Genomic DNA, 21,049 nt, shown 5'->3' on the forward strand with positions numbered 1-21,049 from the left:
CTCAGGTAAGTCAGATGTGAAAATATTGTATAATATTGGTCCCAAAATGCTGCCTTGAGGAACACCAGCTCTTACAGGAAGTCTTTCAGATCTGGAGTTCTGATAATTAACCTGAAGTGTGCGATTTGACAGATAACTTTGAATTATTCTAACAATGTATGTTGGAAAATTAAAGTTTTTTAATTTTACAATCAAACCTTCATGCCAAACACTGTCGAATGCTTTTTCTATGTCTAGAAGAGCAAGACCAGTAGAATAGCCTTCAGATTTGTTGGAACGGATCAAATTTGTTACACGTAAAAGTTGATGAGTGGTCGAATGTCCATGGCGGAATCCGAACTGTTCATTGGCAAAAATTGAATTTTCGTTGATGTGGGCCATCATTCTGTTCAAAATAACCTTTTCAAAAAGTTTACTGATGGAGGAAAGCAAACTGATTGGACGATAGCTAGAAGCTTCTGCAGGATTTTTGTCTGGTTTTAAAATTGGAACAACCTTAGCATTTTTCCATTTGTCAGGAAAATATGCTAATTGAAAACATTTGTTAAATATATCAACTAGAAATGATAAGCTACTTTCTGGAAGTTTCTTGATGAGGATGTAGAAAATTCCATCATCGCCAGGAGCAATCATATTTTTGAATTTTTTAATAATAGTTCTCACTTCTTCCAAATCAGTCTCCCAGGCATTTTCGAAAACGTTCTCTTGATTGAGAATATTTTCGAACTCCTGAGTAACTTCATTTTCTATTGGACTAGTAAGTCCTAAATTAAAATTGTGCGCACTTTCAAACTGCATAGCAAGTTTTTGAGCTTTTTCGCAATTAGTTAGTAATAATTTGTTTTCCTCTTTCAATGCCGGTATTGGCTTCTGAGGTTTTTTCAAGATTTTAGATAATTTCCAAAAGGGCTTAGAGCCAGGGTCCAATTGAGAAATTTTATTTTCAAAATTTTTGTTTCTTAATTGAGCAAAACGCTTTTTGATTTGTTTCTGCAAATCCTGCCATAGAATTTTCATAGCAGGATCGCGAGTGCGTTGAAATTGCCTTCTCCTCACGTTTTTAAGACGGATCAAGAGTTTAAGATCATCGTCTATAATCACGGATTCAAATTTTGGAATTGCAATGCTCCTGGCTTCAACAATGGAATTTGTTAAAGTTTCAAGAGCATTGTCAATATCAAGTTTAGTTTCTAAAGAAATGTTAACATCAAGATTAGAGTCAACATACGTTTCATATATATTCCAGTCGGCTCGTAAATAATTGAAAGTGGAGCTGATAGGATTGAGAATCGCTTCTTGGGATATTTGAAATGTAACAGGGACATGATCAGAATCAAAATCAGCATGAGTAATCAGTTGGCTACAAAGATGACTAGAGTCGGTTAAGACCAAGTCAATCGTAGATGGATTTCTAGAAGAGGAAAAACATGTAGGGCTATCAGGGTATTGAATTGAGAAATATCCTGAAGAGCACTCATCAAATAAAATTCTGCCGTTGGAATTACTTTGAGAATTATTCCATGACCGATGTTTGGCATTAAAGTCACCAATGACAAAAAATTTTGACTTATTGCGAGTCAATTTTCGCAAGTCAGTTTGGAGCAAATTAACTTGCTGTCCAGATCAATGAAAAGGCAAATAGGCAGCAATGAAAGTATATTTACCAAACTGTGTTTCAACAGAAACACCTAAAGTTTCAAAAACTTTAGTTTCAAATGATGAAAACAGTTGATGTTTTATACGCCTTTGAATGATGATTGCAACTCCCCCACATGCACCATCAAGTCGATCATTACGATAAACAAAAAAGTTAGGATCTCTTTTGAGTTTAGATCCAGGTTTTAAATACGTTTAGCGTTAGCGTTAGCGTTAGCGTAGTTACGGTATACTTCGTAGATTGGATACTAGCAACATTCATGTTTCTTTTTAATAATCTCATCCTGACTACTTTCAAGAACAAGGCAGGGGAGTATACCTTGTTCAAATCATAAACAAGAATACTAAGAGCATGAATATCGCTATTCCCGGCCACGCCCATCTTTACCGTAACTTGGGATAGGGGAAGGAAATGTTGATGTAGCACTTACTTAATGAGAGGCCGCCGACTCAGCGACACCCTCATAAGTGCTACGGAGTTGGAGGTTGGGGAAGGTATATTGTCAGGATTCGCCTAGAAAGCTGGCGATAGACCATAAATAATTAATCTTTTGAATGCCGGCAATCAAAAGAGAAAACAATAGCTTATTTATAGTATAAATAGTATTTCGCGAAATGCTTGTCGATTGTGCAGTAATATTTTTGCTCAATAACCAGTAAAAAGCAAAACTGATCCCTCCAGGGTCATCGGATGGTATAAAATAACGATACGCGTAAAAAAAAAATCACACTTATTGAAAAACTGTACTGTGCCCATTGAAAAACTGTACTGGGTGGTACTGTATTTTTAGATAATCGAAAAACGAAAGGAAGCGCGTTCGAACTAAACACCCTAGGATAACACAGTCGGTTTTTCTGCTCAAAATTATACGAAAAGCAGAATCGATCCCACCAGGGTCATCGAACGGTTAAAAAGCATCCACAACCGATTGTTAGTTGCGTAACACCCGCCCGGACAGAATGCGCAATCTGAACATAATTATCAAACTCCGAAAATAACATTTTCCGTTCAAGAAACGATCAGAAGTTCCACGACGCGGACAAAAACGATCCGGAAGGCTCACAAAAGAAAAAGTATAATACTGGAACAGACTCACCGGATTGATTCTCTAAATTTATGTGCTGCCTGTCACTTCCGGATGGTTCGGTGAACTTAGGGCAGCCAAAAACCAACAGTACTGAGGACACAAATCAAACAAATCACTTTTTCATTTTCACTTTTCATTATTCCATTTCTGAATGTAAGAACTGTCCTGCTTGGGCTTCACGAAGCACTACCCAGCAAGACGCTCCAAAACAGGAAAAAAAAATCTCCGGCGACGAAAACATGCGCGAAACCGTGAGCAAAATCTATCGGACGACGCAAAACCGAACTGTCCTGCTTGGGCTTCACGAAGCACTACCACATTTTCATTGCAGTCAACTCTCTGCCGAAAGTGGAATACTTTTGCTGTGATGACGAAAATTTCTCGGAGTAGTATCCAATCCTCCATCAACGAACTGCTGTAACACTGCACCTGCTGCAGTATTCGATGCATCTATCATTAACCCTATTGGCTTTTCCGGATCTGGATAACTCAGCAACGCAGCTTCTGCTAGTGACGTTTTACAAAGTTCGAATGCGTGTTTTCCTCCTTCGGTCCACAATAACTCAGGTAAGTCAGGTAAAAGGAATGATGGTAGAAATTCCTTTTGTTTCCAGGTATCAATGCACGTAGCTCGGCTTGTTGGTCAGTTGCTTGTGGGATGAAGCGTTTGTAGACGTTGACCAATGCCAAAAACCGCCGAAGTTGTTTCACGGTCGTTGGAAGCTCGTACTGGCACACCGCTTGTACTCGATCTGGAAGTGGTAGAATTCCGTCCTTATCAATTAGGTATCCCAAAAACTCAACCTGGCGTTGAGCGAACTTACATTTTGCTAGGTTTATGATGAGCCCATTCTCTTTAAGGCGTTGGAATACTATTTCGACGTGCTCTCGATGTTCTGTTGGGTTTGAAGATGCGATACATATGTCGTCGATAAAAACTACTACGAATTCAAGATCGCCGAATATGCGAAGCATGTATCGCTGAAACGTCTGACTAGCGCTACATAATCCATTTTGCATAGTAAGGAACTCAAAGAGTCCAAACGGGGTGATCACAGCGGTCTTGGGTATGTCCTCTTCCTGAATCGGAATTTGATGATATGCTCTCTCGAGATCTATTGTAGTAAATATGCTCTTACCCTGAAATGCATTTAGTAAATCGTGTATATGTGGAACAGGGTATCGATCCGGGATTGTTACCTTATTGAGGGCACGGTAATCACCCACAAAACGCCATTGTCCTTTCTTTTTCGGTACGCAGTGTAACGGACTTGCCCAAGCGCTAGCAGATGGAAGACAGATACCTAAGTCGGACATGAGCTGGAATTCTTTTTTCGCGGCGTCAAGCTTGTCTGGAGCCAGTCTACGAGCTTTGGATGCGACAGGGGGGCCCTTGGTTAGAATGTGATGTTTCACATCTCTTTCCTTTACAGCAGATCGCATAGTGGACGGGAGCGTTATCTCGCGGTATTCCAACAACAAATCCCTGAACGGATGATTCGAATCCACTGTCGTCACAGTGTGAATTTCAGCCGCCGATAGACCACCCAATGATTTCAAGTTGGTCTTCGCATCGAATAACCGTTTATTTTTGAGATCCACGAGTAGGCCGTAGAACGCGAGGAAATCCGCTCCAATGATTGGCACACCGACATCAGCAACAACAAAATTCCAGCGAAACTGCCGGCGGAGACCAAGATCCATGGTGATATAACGGGAATCATATGTTTTAATGACGGTTCCGTTTGCAGCGTGTAAGCGGAATGATGAGGGTCCCTTGTTCCGGTCTTTCTTTGAAGCCGGCACGATCGACACATCCGACCCTGTGTCGATCAGATATCGACAGGAAGTTGAACGATCATAAAGCAAAAGACGGCGACTTTCACAGATTCCGTCCACCTTCGCCGTTTCAGGTGAACTGCTGCTTAGTTTTTTGGGACATTGTAGGCACATGGCTCACGGCATTGGTGAGCGTTGCGTCCGTACTTCCGATGATACCAGCAGATTGTTTCTGCTGGAGCTGTACCTTGTCGGACTCTAGATAACGATCGGCTCCTGGCGCCGGATGTTTTTAGCCGACGTACTTCGGCTGTAAGCGCTACTATCTGCTCCTTAAGGTCATCTAATCCGAATCCAGACACAGTAGAAGTGGATGCGACGAATGGAGATGATATTTCAACCATCTTATCAGCCATTTGTGCCAACTGATCCAAAGAATTGCCTTCACAAATTGAGAGTATCGGTTTGACTCGTTCTGGCATTCGTTGCACAAATAAAACTCTCAAAACACTTTCGTTGATGTTCAACCCGGATCCAAGCTCCTGCATACGCGCTAGCAAGTGGGTGGGGCGCATATCACCTAGATCACAGGCGTTCAGCAGCTGCTCCAACTTTGCTTGCGCAGAAACTTCAAACCGCGAATTCAGCCGCTCCTTCACTTTTTTGTACTTTTCTTCCTTCGGGGGAAGAAATTCGTTTAGGTATTATTCCAGGAAATACTACAATAAATTCCTTCGACAAATTTGTCATTAATTCTTCCATTGGGATTCCTACATGGATCTCCCAGCGATTACTCAATGAATAGGTACCTCCAGGAATTATTAGGGACTCTCAATAAATTCTTCCATCGATTCTTCATGAAGTAGTAAAAAAAATCTTCAAAGGTTTCTATAACGATTTCTCCAAGATTTTACTTCTACAGGCAATTAAAAATATTTCTCAAGTAAATGAATTTTTCAAAACTTTTATTAGGTTCCTCATGGTCGATATGAATTAAGGTGCTGGGTCATTAGGCCGAAGTATGTTAGACCGAATGGATCATTAGGCCGAACGTGTCTCCCCTTCCGTGAATACACACATTTCAGGAAAACATACTCCAAGAATTTGTAATAACACAATATTTCAATTATTTGCTGTAATATAAGGTTCATGAAGCGTCTGCATAAAAAGATCCGAATCAATGAAGTCCTTTACTTATCTTTACAAGACCAAAAAAAAATCATCTAACCAGATCTGTCTGAACATCGACCATATCAGAATGCTATAGCAATTATTTCTGTAATTCTTGTGATTATCTCCGTTTGATTTTGTCCAAGGATTCTTCCAACAAATTCTACAGTATGTTATTCAGGGTTTCGTTTGATATGTTAAAGGGGTCCCAAACGATTTTTTTTGAGGAATTTGTTTTTAAAATTCCTAACAATCTCTGGAAGAATTTTTGTAGTCATTCCTGGAAGCGTCGTTAGAAAAACATCTTGTTCATTTTTTTTTTTTTAAATTTCTTTATTAGTATCATTCCAAACATTACATTCATTTCTTATATCTAGGTGTTCTGTGTTATTAGACAACACTATCATCCTAATTTGGTAACACAAATTTAAGATTTTATTAACATTTTGTTAACAACATATAACGTTTCATTTGCCGTAGCAGTTCAGATTTTTTACAGGTGAGTTGATTTCACCTGCTTATAAGAGAAAAAAAAACGCTTTAAATTTACTTAACCTAACTTAACCTAAACATATAACGCATTAATCGTGGCAATAGAAGATTGTAACGATTTTTGCCTGATATTATTTATTATTTTATTTGACATTTGTTCCAATGTTTCAACATTGGATATTCTATGTAACTCATTGGTACTATAAAAGGGAGGAAGCCTCAGAACCATTTTCAAAATTTTATTTTGAATTCTCTGCAGAGCTATCTTCCTGGTATTACAACAGCTAGTCCATATTGGTACAGCATACAACATGGCTGGCCTGAAAATTTGTTTGAATATCAAAAGCTTGTTCTTAAGACAATGTTTTGATTTTCTATTAATAAGGGGATAAAGACATTTTACATATTTATTACATTTGGGCATTCAATGCCCTCAATGTGATTTTTGAAAGTTAAATTCTTATCTAGCATGAGCCCTAGATACTTAACTTCATCTGACCAATTTATTGGAACCCCTCTCATCGTGACAACATGTCTACTTGAAGGTTTCAAATAAAGAGCTTTTGGTTTATGTGGGAATATTATTAGTTGAGTTTTGGAAGCATTAGGAGAAATCTTCCATTTTTGCAAGTATGAAGAAAAAATATCCAAACTTTTTTGCAATCGACTACAGATGACACGCAGGCTTCGTCCTTTGGCGGAGAGGCCTGTGTCATCCGCAAACAAAGATTTTTGACATCCCTGAGGTAACTCAGGTAAGTCAGATGTGAAAATATTGTATAATATTGGTCCCAAAATGCTGCGTTGAGGAACGACAACTCTTACAGGAAGTCTTGCAGATCTGGAGTTCTGATAATTAACCTGAAGTGTACAATTTGACAGATAACTTTGAATTATTCTAACAATGTATGTTGGAAAATTAAGGTTTTTCAATTTTACAATCAAACCTTCATGCCAAACACTGTCGAATGCTTTTTCTATGTCTAGAAGAGCAAGACCAGTAGAGTAGCCTTCAGATTTGTTGGAACGGATTAAATTTGTTACACGTAACAGTTGATGAGTTGTCGAATGTCCATGGCGGAATCCGAACTGTTCATTGGCAAAAATTGAATTTTCGTTGATGTGGGCCATCTTCTTCTTCTTTCTGGCATTACGTCCCCACTGGGACAGAGCCTGCTTCTCAGCTTAGTGTTCTTGTGAGCACTTCCACAGTTATTAACTGAGAGCTTACTATGCCAATGACCATTTTTGCATGCGTATATCGTGTGGCAGGTACGAAGATACTCTCTATGCCCTGGGAAGTCGAGAAAATTTCCAAACCGAAAAGATCCTCGACCGGTGGGATTCGAACCCACGACCCTCAGCTTGGTCTTGCTGAATAGCTGCGCGTTTACCGCTACGGCTATCTGGGCCATCATTGGGCTATGTGGGCCATCATTCTGTTCAAAATAACTTTTTCAAAAAGTTTACTGATGGAGGAAAGCAAACTGATTGGACGATAGGTAGAAGCTTCTGCAGGATTTTTGTCTGGTTTTAAAATTGGAACAATCTTAGCATTTTTCCATTTGTCAGGAAAATATGCTAATTGAAAACATTTGTTAAATATATCAACTAAAAATGATAAGCTACTTTCTGGAAGTTTCTTGATGAGGATGTAGAAAAATCCATCATCGCCAGGAGCTTTCATATCTTTGATTTTTTTATTAATAGTTCTCACTTCTTCCAAATCAGTCTCCCAGGCATTTTCGAAAACGTTCTCTTGATTGAGAATATTTTCGAACTCCTGAGTAACTTGATTTTCAATTGGACTAGTAAGTCCTAAATTAAAATTGTGTGCACTTTCAAACTGCATAGCAAGTTTTTAAGCTTTTTCGCAATTAGTTAGTAATAATTTGTTTTGCCGGTATTGGCTTCTGAGGTTTTTTCAAGATTTTAGATAATTTTCAAAAAGGCTTAGAGCCGGGGTCCAATTGAGAAATTTTATTTTCAAAATTTTTGTTTCTTAAATCTGCAAAACGTTGCTTGATTTCTTTCTGCAAATCCTGCCATATAATTTTCATAGCAGGATCACGAGTGCGTTGAAATTGCCTTCTCCTCACGTTTTTAAGACGGATCAAGAGTTTAAGATCATCGTCTATAATCACGGATTCAAATTTTCACATTTTGGAATTGCAATTTTCCTGGCTTCAACAATGGAATTTGTTAAAGTTTCAAGAGCATTGTCAATATCAAGTTTAGTTTCTAAAGAAATGTTAACATCAAGATTAGAGTCAACATACGTTTCATATATATTCCAGTCGGCTCGTAAATAATTGAAAGTGGAGCTGATAGGATTGAGAATCGCTTCTTGGGATATTTGAAATGTAACAGGGACATGATCAGAATCAAAATCAGCATGAGTAATCAGTTGGCTACAAAGATGACTAGAGTCGGTTAAGACCAAGTCAATCGTAGATGGATTTCTAGAAGAGGAAAAACATGTAGGGCTATCAGGGTATTGAATTGAGAAATATCCTGAAGAGCACTCATCAAATAAAATTCTGCCGTTGGAATTACTTTGAGAATTATTCCATGACCGATGTTTGGCATTAAAGTCGCCAATGACAAAAAATTTTGACTTATTGCGAGTCAATTTTCGCAAGTCAGTTTGGAGCCAATTAACTTGCTGTCCAGAGCATTGAAAAGGCAAATAGGCAGCTATGAAAGTATATTTACCAAACTGTGTTTCAACAGAAACACCTAAAGGTTTCAAAAACTTTAGTTTAAAATGACGAAAACAGTTGATGTTTTATACGCCTATGAATGATGATTGCAACTCCCCCACATGCCCCATCAAGTCGATCATTACGATAAACAAAAAAGTTAGGATCTTTTTTAAATTTGGATCCAGGTTTTAAATAAGTTTCGGTAATAACTGCTATATGCACGTTATTAGCTGTAAGAAAATTAAACAGCTCGTCCTCTTTACCATTCAGAGAACGAGCATTCCAATTTAAAATATTGAAATTATTATTTGGATCCATTAGAAAAACGTTATCCAATAACAATTTGATTTGTAAATTTTACACCTACTTGGACTGCTTCAGTCATAGTGGTGGCTTTGAACATTGCATCAATCATTAGATTCAATTGTTCAGTTAGAAAATTAAAATCAGAGGCAGACATATCATCTGATGATATCCCATTGGAATTTTCGGTAGACGAAGAAGCGGGGTAGGAGTTACCTGTGGCGGTAGGGTTTTTTCCATTTGATTTGAAACAAGTAGAATGGGTACTCATGGAACGAATAGGGGAAGGGTTCAAATTACCTGCTACGATATCGGCAAAGGATTTACCGTGGGTAGATACATTCGAAATTGAAAGATTCGAACGGCTACCCGACGGATTAAAATTTGTTTGTGAATGAGCATGATTATGATCTTCCTGATGGGTATGATTCCTAATCAAGCGATCGTTAACTGAAAAATGAGCATTGTTCGATACTCTACCAGGCAAATTCCGGAAACGACCGTTATCGATATTATCCTTCATCTGCCTGGCACGAGCCTCAACGACTCTTTTGCGTGAAATGCATTCCCAAAAGTTAGCTTTGTGAGGGCCCTTGCATTTGGCGCATTGAAACTTTCTGGTATCTTCTTTCACAGGACAGTCGTCCTTAGCGTGAGAAGAACCTCCGCAAATCATGCATTTAGCATCCATGCGACAATTTTTTGTACCATGACCCCACTTTTGGCACCGACGGCACTGAGTGGGGTTCTGGTAATTTCCTCCAGGTTTCTGGAAATGTTCTCATGTCACACGGACATCAAACAAAAGTTTTGCTTTTTCTAAAGCTTAAATATTATTTAGTTCTTTTTTGTTAAAGTGAACTAAATAATATTCTTGAGAAATCCCTTTCCGAACAATGCCAGATTGGGTTCTCTTTTTCATAATGATTACTTGGACTGGGGAAAATCCAAGTAAATCATTTATTCCATTTTTGATCTCTTCAGGTGACTTATAGTCACTTGAGAGACCTTCCAAGACGACTTTGAACAAACGTTCAGTTTTGTCGTCATAAGTAAAAAATTTGTGCTTCTTTTCTTCAAGATATCTGAGAAGAAGTTCACGATCTTTGAGAGTTTCCGGCAAAACGCGACAGTCTCCTTTCTTTGCGATTTGGAAGGAAACCTTGATTCCCCTAATGGAGTTCAAGATCTCCTGCCTAAATCCCCCAAATTCGGAACAACTGACCACGATAGGCGGCACTCTTTGCTTCCTCACTTGAATCGAAGAGCCTGGGCTAGAGGCTGCTTCGATTTGGTGTTCGGAAAATTTGTCTAGAGCATCGAACTGATTGCTCATTTCGATACAATTATTCATTTCACCCTTGGAAGTAAGTTCGCATTCCGGGGAAGTGTCCTTTCTTCCATTCTTGCCACGTGTAGTGACAGTTTTAAAACCCACTTTTTTGGAAGGAAGTACAGCGGGAATTCGCTGGTTGGAACACGACTGCCTTCCATCTAGCGAATCCGACCCGTTAGTTGGAACGACTGACGGCTGGTGAAAATGCTCCAGACTAACGCATCTAGAGAGCAAAACGTCACGAAACGCACATATACATACACATTTGTTCTATATATGGAGACTTCAATGCGACGATACTCAGACGTCAAAGTCAGTTTGACATATTATCTTGACATTCGAGTGCTTTTTAGTTGGAATATTTTCCAACCAGCGAACATCCAACCATCGAGTCATTCCATGTAGCGGACCCCCAACGAGCGAATCCCCACTGTAGTGAATTCAGAGATTCGCCCTTTCTTTTGTTAGTTGTTGATACCATGTTTAGTTAATAAACAAGAAAGACGTGACCTTCGAGAGGTTTTTTCCCTAGACGGTGTCCAAGAAGGATTACCACCGCTAGCTTTCGCCAACGGGTTCAACGAAAAATCGAAGGCACGGGTCCAAACAAGGATCGTAAAGGGATCAATAGTAGAAAAAAATAGTACTGAAAAGTACTGTTTAAGTAGCACTGAAAAGTACCGTTTTTAATTTTAGCACTGAAAAGTACTATTTGTGTAGCACTGAAAAGTACTGTTTTATTGCTTTACGCACAGCACGAAGGTACGATGCGCACTGATCAAAAGAAGGAGTTATTCTGCCATTCTCGGCTCAATGTTGGCAAAAATGGTGAGGACGTTAATACTCGGAAGAACCGCCAATGAAATAAAGAAGGGTGCATATTAGATGAGTAGTTTGTTTACCACCCTGAAATGCATAAAGTTACGACAGTTATGAGTGCTAAAACTTTTCGGGGAAATGGGCCAATCGGGGAAACAGGATATTTGGTGAGCTGGCGTTCGGGGAAACGACATTCGGGGAAAAGTAGCACAACCCATCGAGGCAACTACAGCTATCGATGTATCTTTTCGCTGATAACTTCAGCAGACCAATGTTATCGAATGCCGCCCTTTTGTCAGTTGGAAACAATAAAATAAGGTACCGTGGGGCAAGTGGGTAATGGATTTTGCATAGTTGAGATTCTTCAAATTCTAGAGACCTTAAACTAAAACATATGAGGTCGTGTATATTTTTTAGCTTGACTCCCACCAAATATAAGCAGTATACTGAAATTGATTTTTATGTAAAATTGAAGAAAAAAGTACAGAAAAAGTTTTTGAAAATAGTCTCCTTACTTTTCACTTGCCCCACAGGTGGGGCAAGTGAAAAGTTTATCGTTTTGAACAATAAATCCAAAAACTAACAGTTACATTCACGATTTCTATTACCTTTAACATTTGTTAAGGCGTCTCAATGAACAATAACATAAGAATCATGTATACAAAGAAAATTTTATTCTTGTTACTTGAATTCTTGTTCTGTTCAGTTATGTTTGTTGAAATGATTCGACAACATTATAACTTTAACATTCCCAATGTTAGTTTTTACATCATGGGACAGCAATTGCATTTCTGCTCTGTAGATTTTCCACCGCTCGTTATTTGTTTTTAAGAAAGTCGGATATGACGTCGGATAACTCTTCAAAAGAAATCAAACGGAATCCTTCAATAAAGTATTTAGAACTTTTTTATGTGGATACACCTATACCCCATTTTTATGTTTTGAACTAGCTTTACATAGACATTCCACGAGATTTCCGTGCGTTGTCTTGTATTGGAACTTTCCAATCAACGTCTTCCTTTTAATCGGCTGTCCGAAGTAAACATATTAATTCGTAATATTTGGCAACCTTATTTTTAGAGAAGTTCCATGATTTGGCCATGATAATAGCTTTTAACGCTTTTAGTATAGTGTTTCTTGAATTATAAGCACGTTCTGTTATTCTATGATAATTGCGAACCTTGTGTACTTATAGCTACCTAGAGAGAAAACACAAATTCAATCTCTAATGAGAAACTTTTCACTTGCCCCACGTGATTGGAAAATTGACGGTGTTTCAATTTAATTATTTTTAGGTCTATGTCGAATTAATTCTAAAACTTTTTTTATTGCAGTTTAAAACTGTCAGAGAGGACAACTTAGAAGTGGTACAGAATATTTTTTTCCGCAACTTTTTTCTACTGAAAATATTAAAATAAGCTTGCACGCTTCCAACTTGTTACGGAGTACCAGTTAACAGGTTAACAATCTTTTGCTCTATTATGCAATAATGGTTGAAAAATCTCAGGAATCTCTTACCTACCGTAATGTTCTGAATGGCTTCAACGGTTTACGCATGATTTTGAAACGTTAATTCACATATTCAGTAAAATATACACATTATTTTCACTTACCCCATTTACCCACTTGCCCCGCGGTACCTTATTTAAAAAATATAGCTTTAAAGAACAGCCTATGTATAAAAGAAGGCGTAATTTATTTAAATTTTAATCGGTTTTTATACCTATAATTATGGTTACATCATATTTAGCAAAAAAAAAAAAAGAAAACGTTTGAAAGAAGGGCATTTTTTTGCGAAATATATCAAAATCTTCAGTGCAAAAATTTATTTCAATAGCGAAACTCAAAAGAAGAATTAATATCTGAATGAAGGGTAATTTCCGGATAAATAATAAAATTAAATACTATTGGCATTAACTTTCCTAATATGCTTTAGTTTATTCAACAGCATATGATTGTGGAATAAAGTATCATTTTGTGTCAATTGACTCCAAAACAAGTCATCTTATAAAAATCTTGGTATCAGACTCTTTATGCCAAACGACTATTATGCCAAACGACCATTATGTCAAACGACTTCATGCCAAATGACTTCATGCCAAACGGCTTTATGCCAAATGATCAACCACCATATGACAGATTTGAACAAAATTTCAACGATTTTTGTTATCAATTCTCATTAATTGCAATGATTTTATGGAAAGCAACATTGACATAACTGCGTTCAACGATCGCGATGATTGTTTTAAGTTTTGATTGTAATCCCGAATTTTTATTTGTACTAAAAAATGATCGGTAGACTGCTACAATGAAATAATTTTCGAAAAACGAAATGCCATTGGTTTAAACTTCGGTTCATAAGCATACAGTTAAGAAAAAAAGGATTTTTTTAGTTTTTTTCAGCAACATAATTTACAAGTGTAATCAAAAATTGATATTCCTGTTCAAGAATGTTCACTTTGTCTCATTGTCTCTTGACTAACAAATAGTGCTTGAAAGTGAATCAATACTTAAAATAATTAATTTTGATTAGTTCGGCCTCCGAATGGGTAAGGCCGTCAACAGACCTGAAATGAGATTAATCTTCGAAAAAATCATAGGCCGAATATGGTCCGTGAGCCGTACGTTGGGCAGTCCTGAGCTTTCCCCATCGTTTTTTTTTTTTAATTACTGTATTTTTTTTATCCAATTCAAACAATCAACATTAGCCAACATTACAAAAAATGGAAGCTACATAACTATATCCCAGCTATAGTTTTCAAATTTAGTTTCTTATTTGTTTATTGTTATTTCAAAACACTCTCATGATGCTACTACTGATCAAAAAAAATGCCTATATTTAGGCTTTTGGTGCATTTTTTCATGTGATTCATGAAACGTGTTACTAAATTAGCAAAAAAAAAAAGGGAATTATCATAAGAATTGATTCAGATGCAGTTACATATTTTCATTTGCATAGATCGAAACACATTCTAGCTGTACAGGATTAAAAAATATTTACTTGGTGGTATGCATTCTATCAGACTTTATGGAACTCAAATGTTCAAAAGTGTTTACTCCATTTTACGGTATGTATCACAGCCCTTCTTCGTCTCTAATTAGAGCGAACTCATTTCACGAACATTAGCCCGCATTAAACAGGAAAATCTCCCGCCTTTTTCGCTGATTACCCCAATATAATAGTGATTGCATCCCATATTTCGATTTCCCCATCAATCACCTGTGAGAAACGCCACATCGTCCGAGTCGGGCTCCGTCATCACTATCCGTTCCCGTCGCCAAATCTTACTGCCAGGGCCACCGCTTCCAACTACTGACACTTTAACGGGGGCCCCCTGTCTGTGATTTCCAGCCAATCTGACGAATTTCCGTTAATTTTCCTAGGGGAAGGGGAGCTAGTGAGGAAATTCGAAACCGATAGAACGTGTGATGTGCCAAATTTCGGGTGCCAGGTCAGGTTCAACTGATTTATTGGTTCGGTCGGTCGTTGGGATTGGCGACAAGCAACAAATATTTTACGGAGGGAATAAAACTCAAAATCACTGCCTCACACGAGGACCAATCAATTCTCCGGTCGCATCAAACACGCACGTCCTCCGTTGCTCTTGGTGGCACCTTCGTACAACTAAATCACTTCACGTTGGGCATAGGGGGAAAAAAGGTGGTGTGAAAAAGGTATTTTCCACGTTGTGGCTGGTAGAACAATTTATCGCAAAAAATAGGCATCGCCAATTTTTTTACTATTTGAAAATATTGGTAAATGAAAAACCGAATTTAGTACTATACCATTTAATTCCACTAGAGTTTGTATCCTTTGACAGATACGCGTATTTCGACCTCAACTGTAAGGCTGTCTTCAGTGTCGTGTACTAGACTCGAAGCCGAGTTACAGTATATTGGGCAAGGGAGAGTTGACTGTATTTGTATTTTAGGATTAAATAAGACATCCTAATGCTAAAATTACTGTTAGATGAAAACATTGAAAAAAACTGAACATTTTTTTTTTTTTTCAGAAAACATGTTTTGTAAAAAGTGCATTGAGGTCCATAGGTGGAGTTTTTTTCGAAGAACATGTCAAATGACATAACTATAACCCTATATTTTCAAATAGCAAAACAATTATCGATGTCTATTTTTTCGTGATAAACCCTTGCCGTATACACGCCGTGATCCAAATCTGTATCTCGCACCTCATGAAATGTTGATAAACACGACGCACGGCCTACTAAAAGGACACACGTGTGCACGTGTGTGTTCCACGCACACAACTACAATCGCAGGATCCGTTCGCTTCGTTTCGGTCTCTCTATGTGCTGCCGTTTTTCCTTCTCATTGCCCCATATCATCGCCTACTGCGTTGCGTTTTTCCTCCCAGCGACGACGACGATGACTGCTAGGATGTTTTCCCGAGCCCTTCTTCTTTGCTGCGTGTATGGTTGATGAACGTCCATTTTAGATTCTTATTAAATTATGATTTTTTATGATCCGCCAACTCTGCCACTTTCGATGCATCTCATTTATATTGGATTCACTGAAATATTCTCAATCAACATTCACGAGTCACATCTTATGCATTTTCTTGCGCGAAGAAAGTAACATGGAAAACGAACACTTGCATCACTAATTGCATAAAAGCATGCCCGAAAATGATTCTCTTCTGCTGGCAATGGAAAAGGAACTCTTGATTTGTCAATAACGGAAACCGGATGCTGTCCGGCAATCGCGACCCTTCATTGTGTGTTGAATTCACTGGAAAATTCAAACCTAGGGGAAAACACTAAATGAAACACTGCAGAACTCCCACAGGACGACACACTTGGCTACCGTGGATGCACATTGACGTATTAGGGGAAACTGTTTGCAGACTGCTCGGTGCCTTCTGAACAATCCATCCCATCGAATTTCGCGGATGCCGATTTTCTCGCTTCAGTTCCCAAGCACTTGAAGTCTCAATCTAGTAGGCACTGTGTAGTCCAGTTGATCCGGCGAGCGATGCCGACTACGATTACTGCGAAACGGTGCACTTCTGCGATAGATTCCGATTTATGGACGGACGGAACGCGAGATTGATCTACATTGAATCCGATCTGTGTTGGGAATTTCCTGATGGATGGAAAAGCATGGGGATACGACTACACTCTCGCGCTAAGACTGTTCAAGTCCGAATCCGAGCGAAGAACACTTACACTGGCAATGCAAGGCAAGATGTGTCAGAATTTTGACAGCTGCAAGGTGCGCATGTCCAGCGCACGTTACAGGAGAAGTAAGGATCTCCGCGGAAGGAATGCTGATGAAACCGTCCGAAACACACTGTCTGGCTAGTTGGCAGGCTGGCTAACGGAATATCGCCTGAAAGAAAGAACCAATTTGGAGTGGGTGGTCGTAGGGCGATTATTTCATCCCCCATTGGTATCGGTTTGGATAATAGGCGTTGCTGGGGATGCATCATGGAGTGTTCGTCTTACAGCTCAAGAACTTCAAGCGAAATGTACTATTCTCTGACTTGTTCTGGAGTTGTGTATTCATTTCCTCACAGATAGTTTGATTACCTTGTTGCGTACTCCAAAACATTCTGGAATTTCGATCCTAGTAATCGTCGATAGCTGAGTGGTTAAAGTCCGCTACTACAATGCAAAGCCATGCTGAAGGTGTCTGGGTTCGATTCCCGGTTGGTCCAGGATGTTTTCGTAATAGAAACTTCATTAACTTCCCTGAGCATTATGTATCATCGTATCTGCCACACGATATACGAATGCGAAAATGCCAAGTTTGTCAAATAAAGCTCTCAGTTATGTGGAACTGTGGAAGGGCTCATTGAACACTAAGCTGAGAAGCAGGCTTTGCCCCAGTGAGGACGTAATACCAAGAAGAAGATGAAGAAAGGTGGTTAGAATGTCTTTGACAATATTTCATCAGATTCGCTGAATTATCGATTGACCAATGTCAAAGATATCGTAGAGCTCCCAACATTACTTCCAGATGCATACCAATAGACCCACATTACTAATAAGAACTCATACAAAATCTTCAGAAACGGCAATTCAACTCAACTCTCATAACTTTTTCTGAGATTAGCCATAGCAACGATTTTTTTCTAGCTTGCAACTGGTTTCTAACCAACAGAGGTTTTGTTAATTTCTCAAAATTGTCTTCCCCTTGGCAGTATCATGGAATCAATACTTCTGGTGAAGTACAAAAGACCATGCTTTTCCCAATGAAAGACATGAAACTGTCCATGGATATCTTCAGTATTTCGTTTCGTCTAAGATTTCCGCCTAAAGCCATCTTGGATATCTCTCTATGTCCACCCAATCCTTCATCGTAAGTTCCATCCAAGTCTACGTAAAGATCTAGGAAAGGACAGTGCAGTTTTAGGAAAAGTGAATCTTTCCGGAAAACCCCCAATTTTGTCACCGGACATCCATCAAGTATCTTACAACTTCAAATTTATGACGTAACGTCCATTCTTTGCCAGTATATCTGCGGTTATTAACTGATATAATATTTGAATCGAACATTTTTGCTTTAATTCGAAGATATTTCTCCGGATCCAAGGAAAACAGCAAAAACCTGTCAGGGAAGTGTTGGCGGGCCTTGATTTAGAATACATGAATTTAATCTATCTGTTTTTGAAGCGTATCAATATCCAAGTTTGATTGTGTTCGTCCCCTGTCTTTCTTTTTTCCCTTCAAATTGTCCTCTTATCGTCGTGTCTCCACAAACCGTTTCTGTTTAGTTTCATTACAGATCTGGACTTCCTGTCCCTTCAAGCTTCATCAGCTTCGTAGTCTAAGTAGCTCAAGAAATCCCGATGAATCCTTTCCTTCCCTGTTACAAATGTATTAACTAACCTTAAAACTTCCGCAAACTAACATAGTTTTTAAAATAAGTTCAAATTTCAAAATGTAAATAATGTGAAAAAAGAAAAGATTTCGGCTCTGTTATGCCTTACGGCGCCTGAGCCTGCCAAATAAACGAGATAAGTAAAAAAAAAGAAGATATTTCTGCTCTAAGAAGTCGAATGAAAGGAAGAGATTGAGTCAAAACGATCAGATTGGCAATATAGATGATGCGGAATGGTAGTCCCTGTCCCCCTTCTGTCACTATTTTCCAAATACCTATTTCGTATACTGTCACACTTTCATAGACACCGATCCCCACAAGATGGATGTCTTCAAAAGATCAAGAATTTCGCGATAAATTACGCACGTTAGGAATTTATTCAGGCCTGCATCTTTCCATGAATTTGAATTGTGAAAAAACCACCGATAATTTGAAGAGATATTTGCTAAGCATCTTACATGAATCCAAACAACTAGCTTCAAATTAAGAGGATGCAAATAGTTAAAAGTGTCATGTGTCTTAGAGGGTTCCCAAAGTTACTGGGAAGTTCTGGGATAACTTTCTGAGTTAAAAATCCTGAAAGACTTCAATATCTCTTTTTAATAGTATTTTTACTAACCAACAGCGTTTACAATTATGCCAAATTTTAGTATTGAACCAAGCTGGCTGAAATCATGAACATATTTTAAAAGAATTCAATAAAAAATTCTCGAACACGTGGTTTATGGACGACTCCTTACAACACATGATCTGCAGAGCAACTTTGCCGAAAACATTAACCTTCTAGCTTATCAGCATCTCGCGGTATAGAATATTGAAGAAATTTTGTTACTAGCGCCACCTTGCGGATAAATTCCCAATTAGAATTATGACTGCCAGATAGTCTTTGATCTGCTACCTGACTTTGCCGAAGACACCAACCTTCTAATTCATCAGGTTTTTTTTTAATATAGAACATTGAAGGAAATTTGTTACAAGCGCCACATAGCGGATGAATAGCCAGTCCGGATTGTCACTGCCTGTTTGCCGTTCTAGCTCATTAGGATTTTGAGATATACAGGGTGTTAGGTTCGTGAGTGCCAACATTTTAAGGGGTGTTTGAGGGCCATGTCAGATGAAAAAAATCGTTCTACGCATATTGCCAATTCTCAACCGTTACCGAGTTATCAAACATCTCAAGTTTTAGGTTATGTTCGTCTTTAAATGGTAATGATCGTAGTAGACAGCGCGCGCGAACGGATGCGTTGAAATTTTAAATTTTTTAAAAGTTGTTTTTAGTTATAGTAGTTTTTAGTTTACCTTTCTTGGAGGTACGACTGTTATGTTGATGTTTGAGATTATGGCTTTCAGTCTTAAATAAAACTCAAAAACTGAAGGCCTTGAAAAAGGCACAATACATGTGTCCGAAACGTCGGATGTAAGCAAAAATCCGTTTTTGAGTTTTATTTAAGACTGAAAGCCATAACCTCAAACACGTTATTTTTACCATTTCTTCTATGAAACCCTCATGGTAATCTAGGTAAAATCCAAATGGATGTTCTCTGGCGATCCTTCAATGAATTTTACTAGAAATCCTCAAAGGAGTCAACCAAGAACTTTTACGAGGATTTTTCCCTTAATATTTTCAAATTAATCTTCTTTCTGAAGGGATTATGTTATATACCTACTCCTTAGAGATTTTTCCAACAATACACTCAAAAGATAACAAGTTTTTTTTTTATTTTCCTGATGATTGTGAGCTAATACTCTTTGAACATGCTTTTTAAATTACATCTGAATGCTTGCAGAGCTTTATCAAGACGTTTTTTTTCGAATATTATAGGATGTCTTCAAAAAATTCCTCCAGAAAAGTTTACAGAAATTCTATTTGAGACCCTTTCAGGAATTGATTTATTTTAAAAATAACCTTGAAATGTTGTCGCCCTATTATTTTTTCAAGAATTGTTTGAGAAATAATTTCAGGAATACATCTAGATTTCTCTCCAGCAGTTCTTTCATGCATACGCCAAGGAATTGTAAAATGAATTATTTCATGGATTTTTAGCTTATCTTCAAGAAAGTGTTCATAGTAACCTTCTCTAAACTTGTAGTGAAATTCGTTTACAAGTGCTCAAAAAATTCCTTCTGAAATTTATTAACGTGAAGATGAAACGAAGACAAACTTCAAATTTTCAAGTGCACAAATCTGAAGAACCGAACACCCGTTTGAGCTGAAAACTTAATCGATTGGTCACTACCAGCTAGTGATCAATCGATGAAGTTTTCAGCCTAAACGGATGTTCGGTTCTCAAGATATTTGAAAGTTTGAGGTTTGGCTTCGATTCATCTTCACTTTAAGGTATTTGTGTAGAAATTTATGTAACGACCACACCAGGAATTTCTCAGGTTCAATCATAAAGCCAGGGTAATTATGAACAAATTCCAATTAGATTTTCTCCAGTTATTCAAAATACCCCACAAATATTTCAGAGAGGTACTGAAAAATATTTGAAGCACGAAACATCCAAGGAGGAAATTAATGAATGAATTCTTGGAAACAATCGGAAAAATAAATCAAGGATTCCAAGAGTCCATTAGGTAAACCTTGAAGAATTACTCGAAAAACTCGATGGACCAATACTTTCTTTGAATAATTATCCTGGAGAAACTATCGTATGAAACTTCAAAGAATCTTTAAAGCATAAGAAAGATAAAAAAAGTAACCTCTTAAAAAAAGTTTTGAATGTTTTTTTGAAAAAAAAAATCAGGAATATTTAGGAAAAATAGGAATAGAGGAAATCTTTGATTTTGAGTTGATGGAATTCGTTGCTTAATCGCCTTCAGAATTGCTGTAAGAATTCGTATAAAAATAACAGAAG

At 38.0% G+C, this 21,049-nt stretch overlaps 1 protein-coding gene across 3 annotated transcripts in view; it reads right to left on the reverse strand.

Annotated features, from left to right (window-relative positions):
• LOC5565932 (endoplasmic reticulum aminopeptidase 2) overlaps positions 1–21,049 on the reverse strand; it is a 66,415-nt gene that overhangs the window by 11,680 nt on the left and 33,686 nt on the right. The window contains exons 1-3 of one of the 3 annotated variants that reach the window (XM_021838219.1): positions 16,173–16,507; positions 15,539–16,112; positions 14,569–14,981 (exon numbers count right to left, since the gene is read on the reverse strand). The exons of 1 other annotated variant lie outside the window; for it this stretch is intronic. In XM_021838219.1, the coding sequence (XP_021693911.1) occupies positions 14,569–14,608 (40 nt within the window). In that variant the 5' untranslated portion in view covers positions 14,609–14,981; positions 15,539–16,112; positions 16,173–16,507. Of the gene's footprint in view, positions 1–14,568; positions 14,982–15,538; positions 16,508–21,049 lie in introns of those variants that run through there. One more of the 3 variants, XM_021838218.1, reaches the window with a different exon arrangement.

Source organism: Aedes aegypti, chromosome 1 (genome assembly GCF_002204515.2).
Source record: "Aedes aegypti strain LVP_AGWG chromosome 1, AaegL5.0 Primary Assembly, whole genome shotgun sequence".
NCBI lineage: Eukaryota > Metazoa > Arthropoda > Insecta > Diptera > Culicidae > Aedes > Aedes aegypti.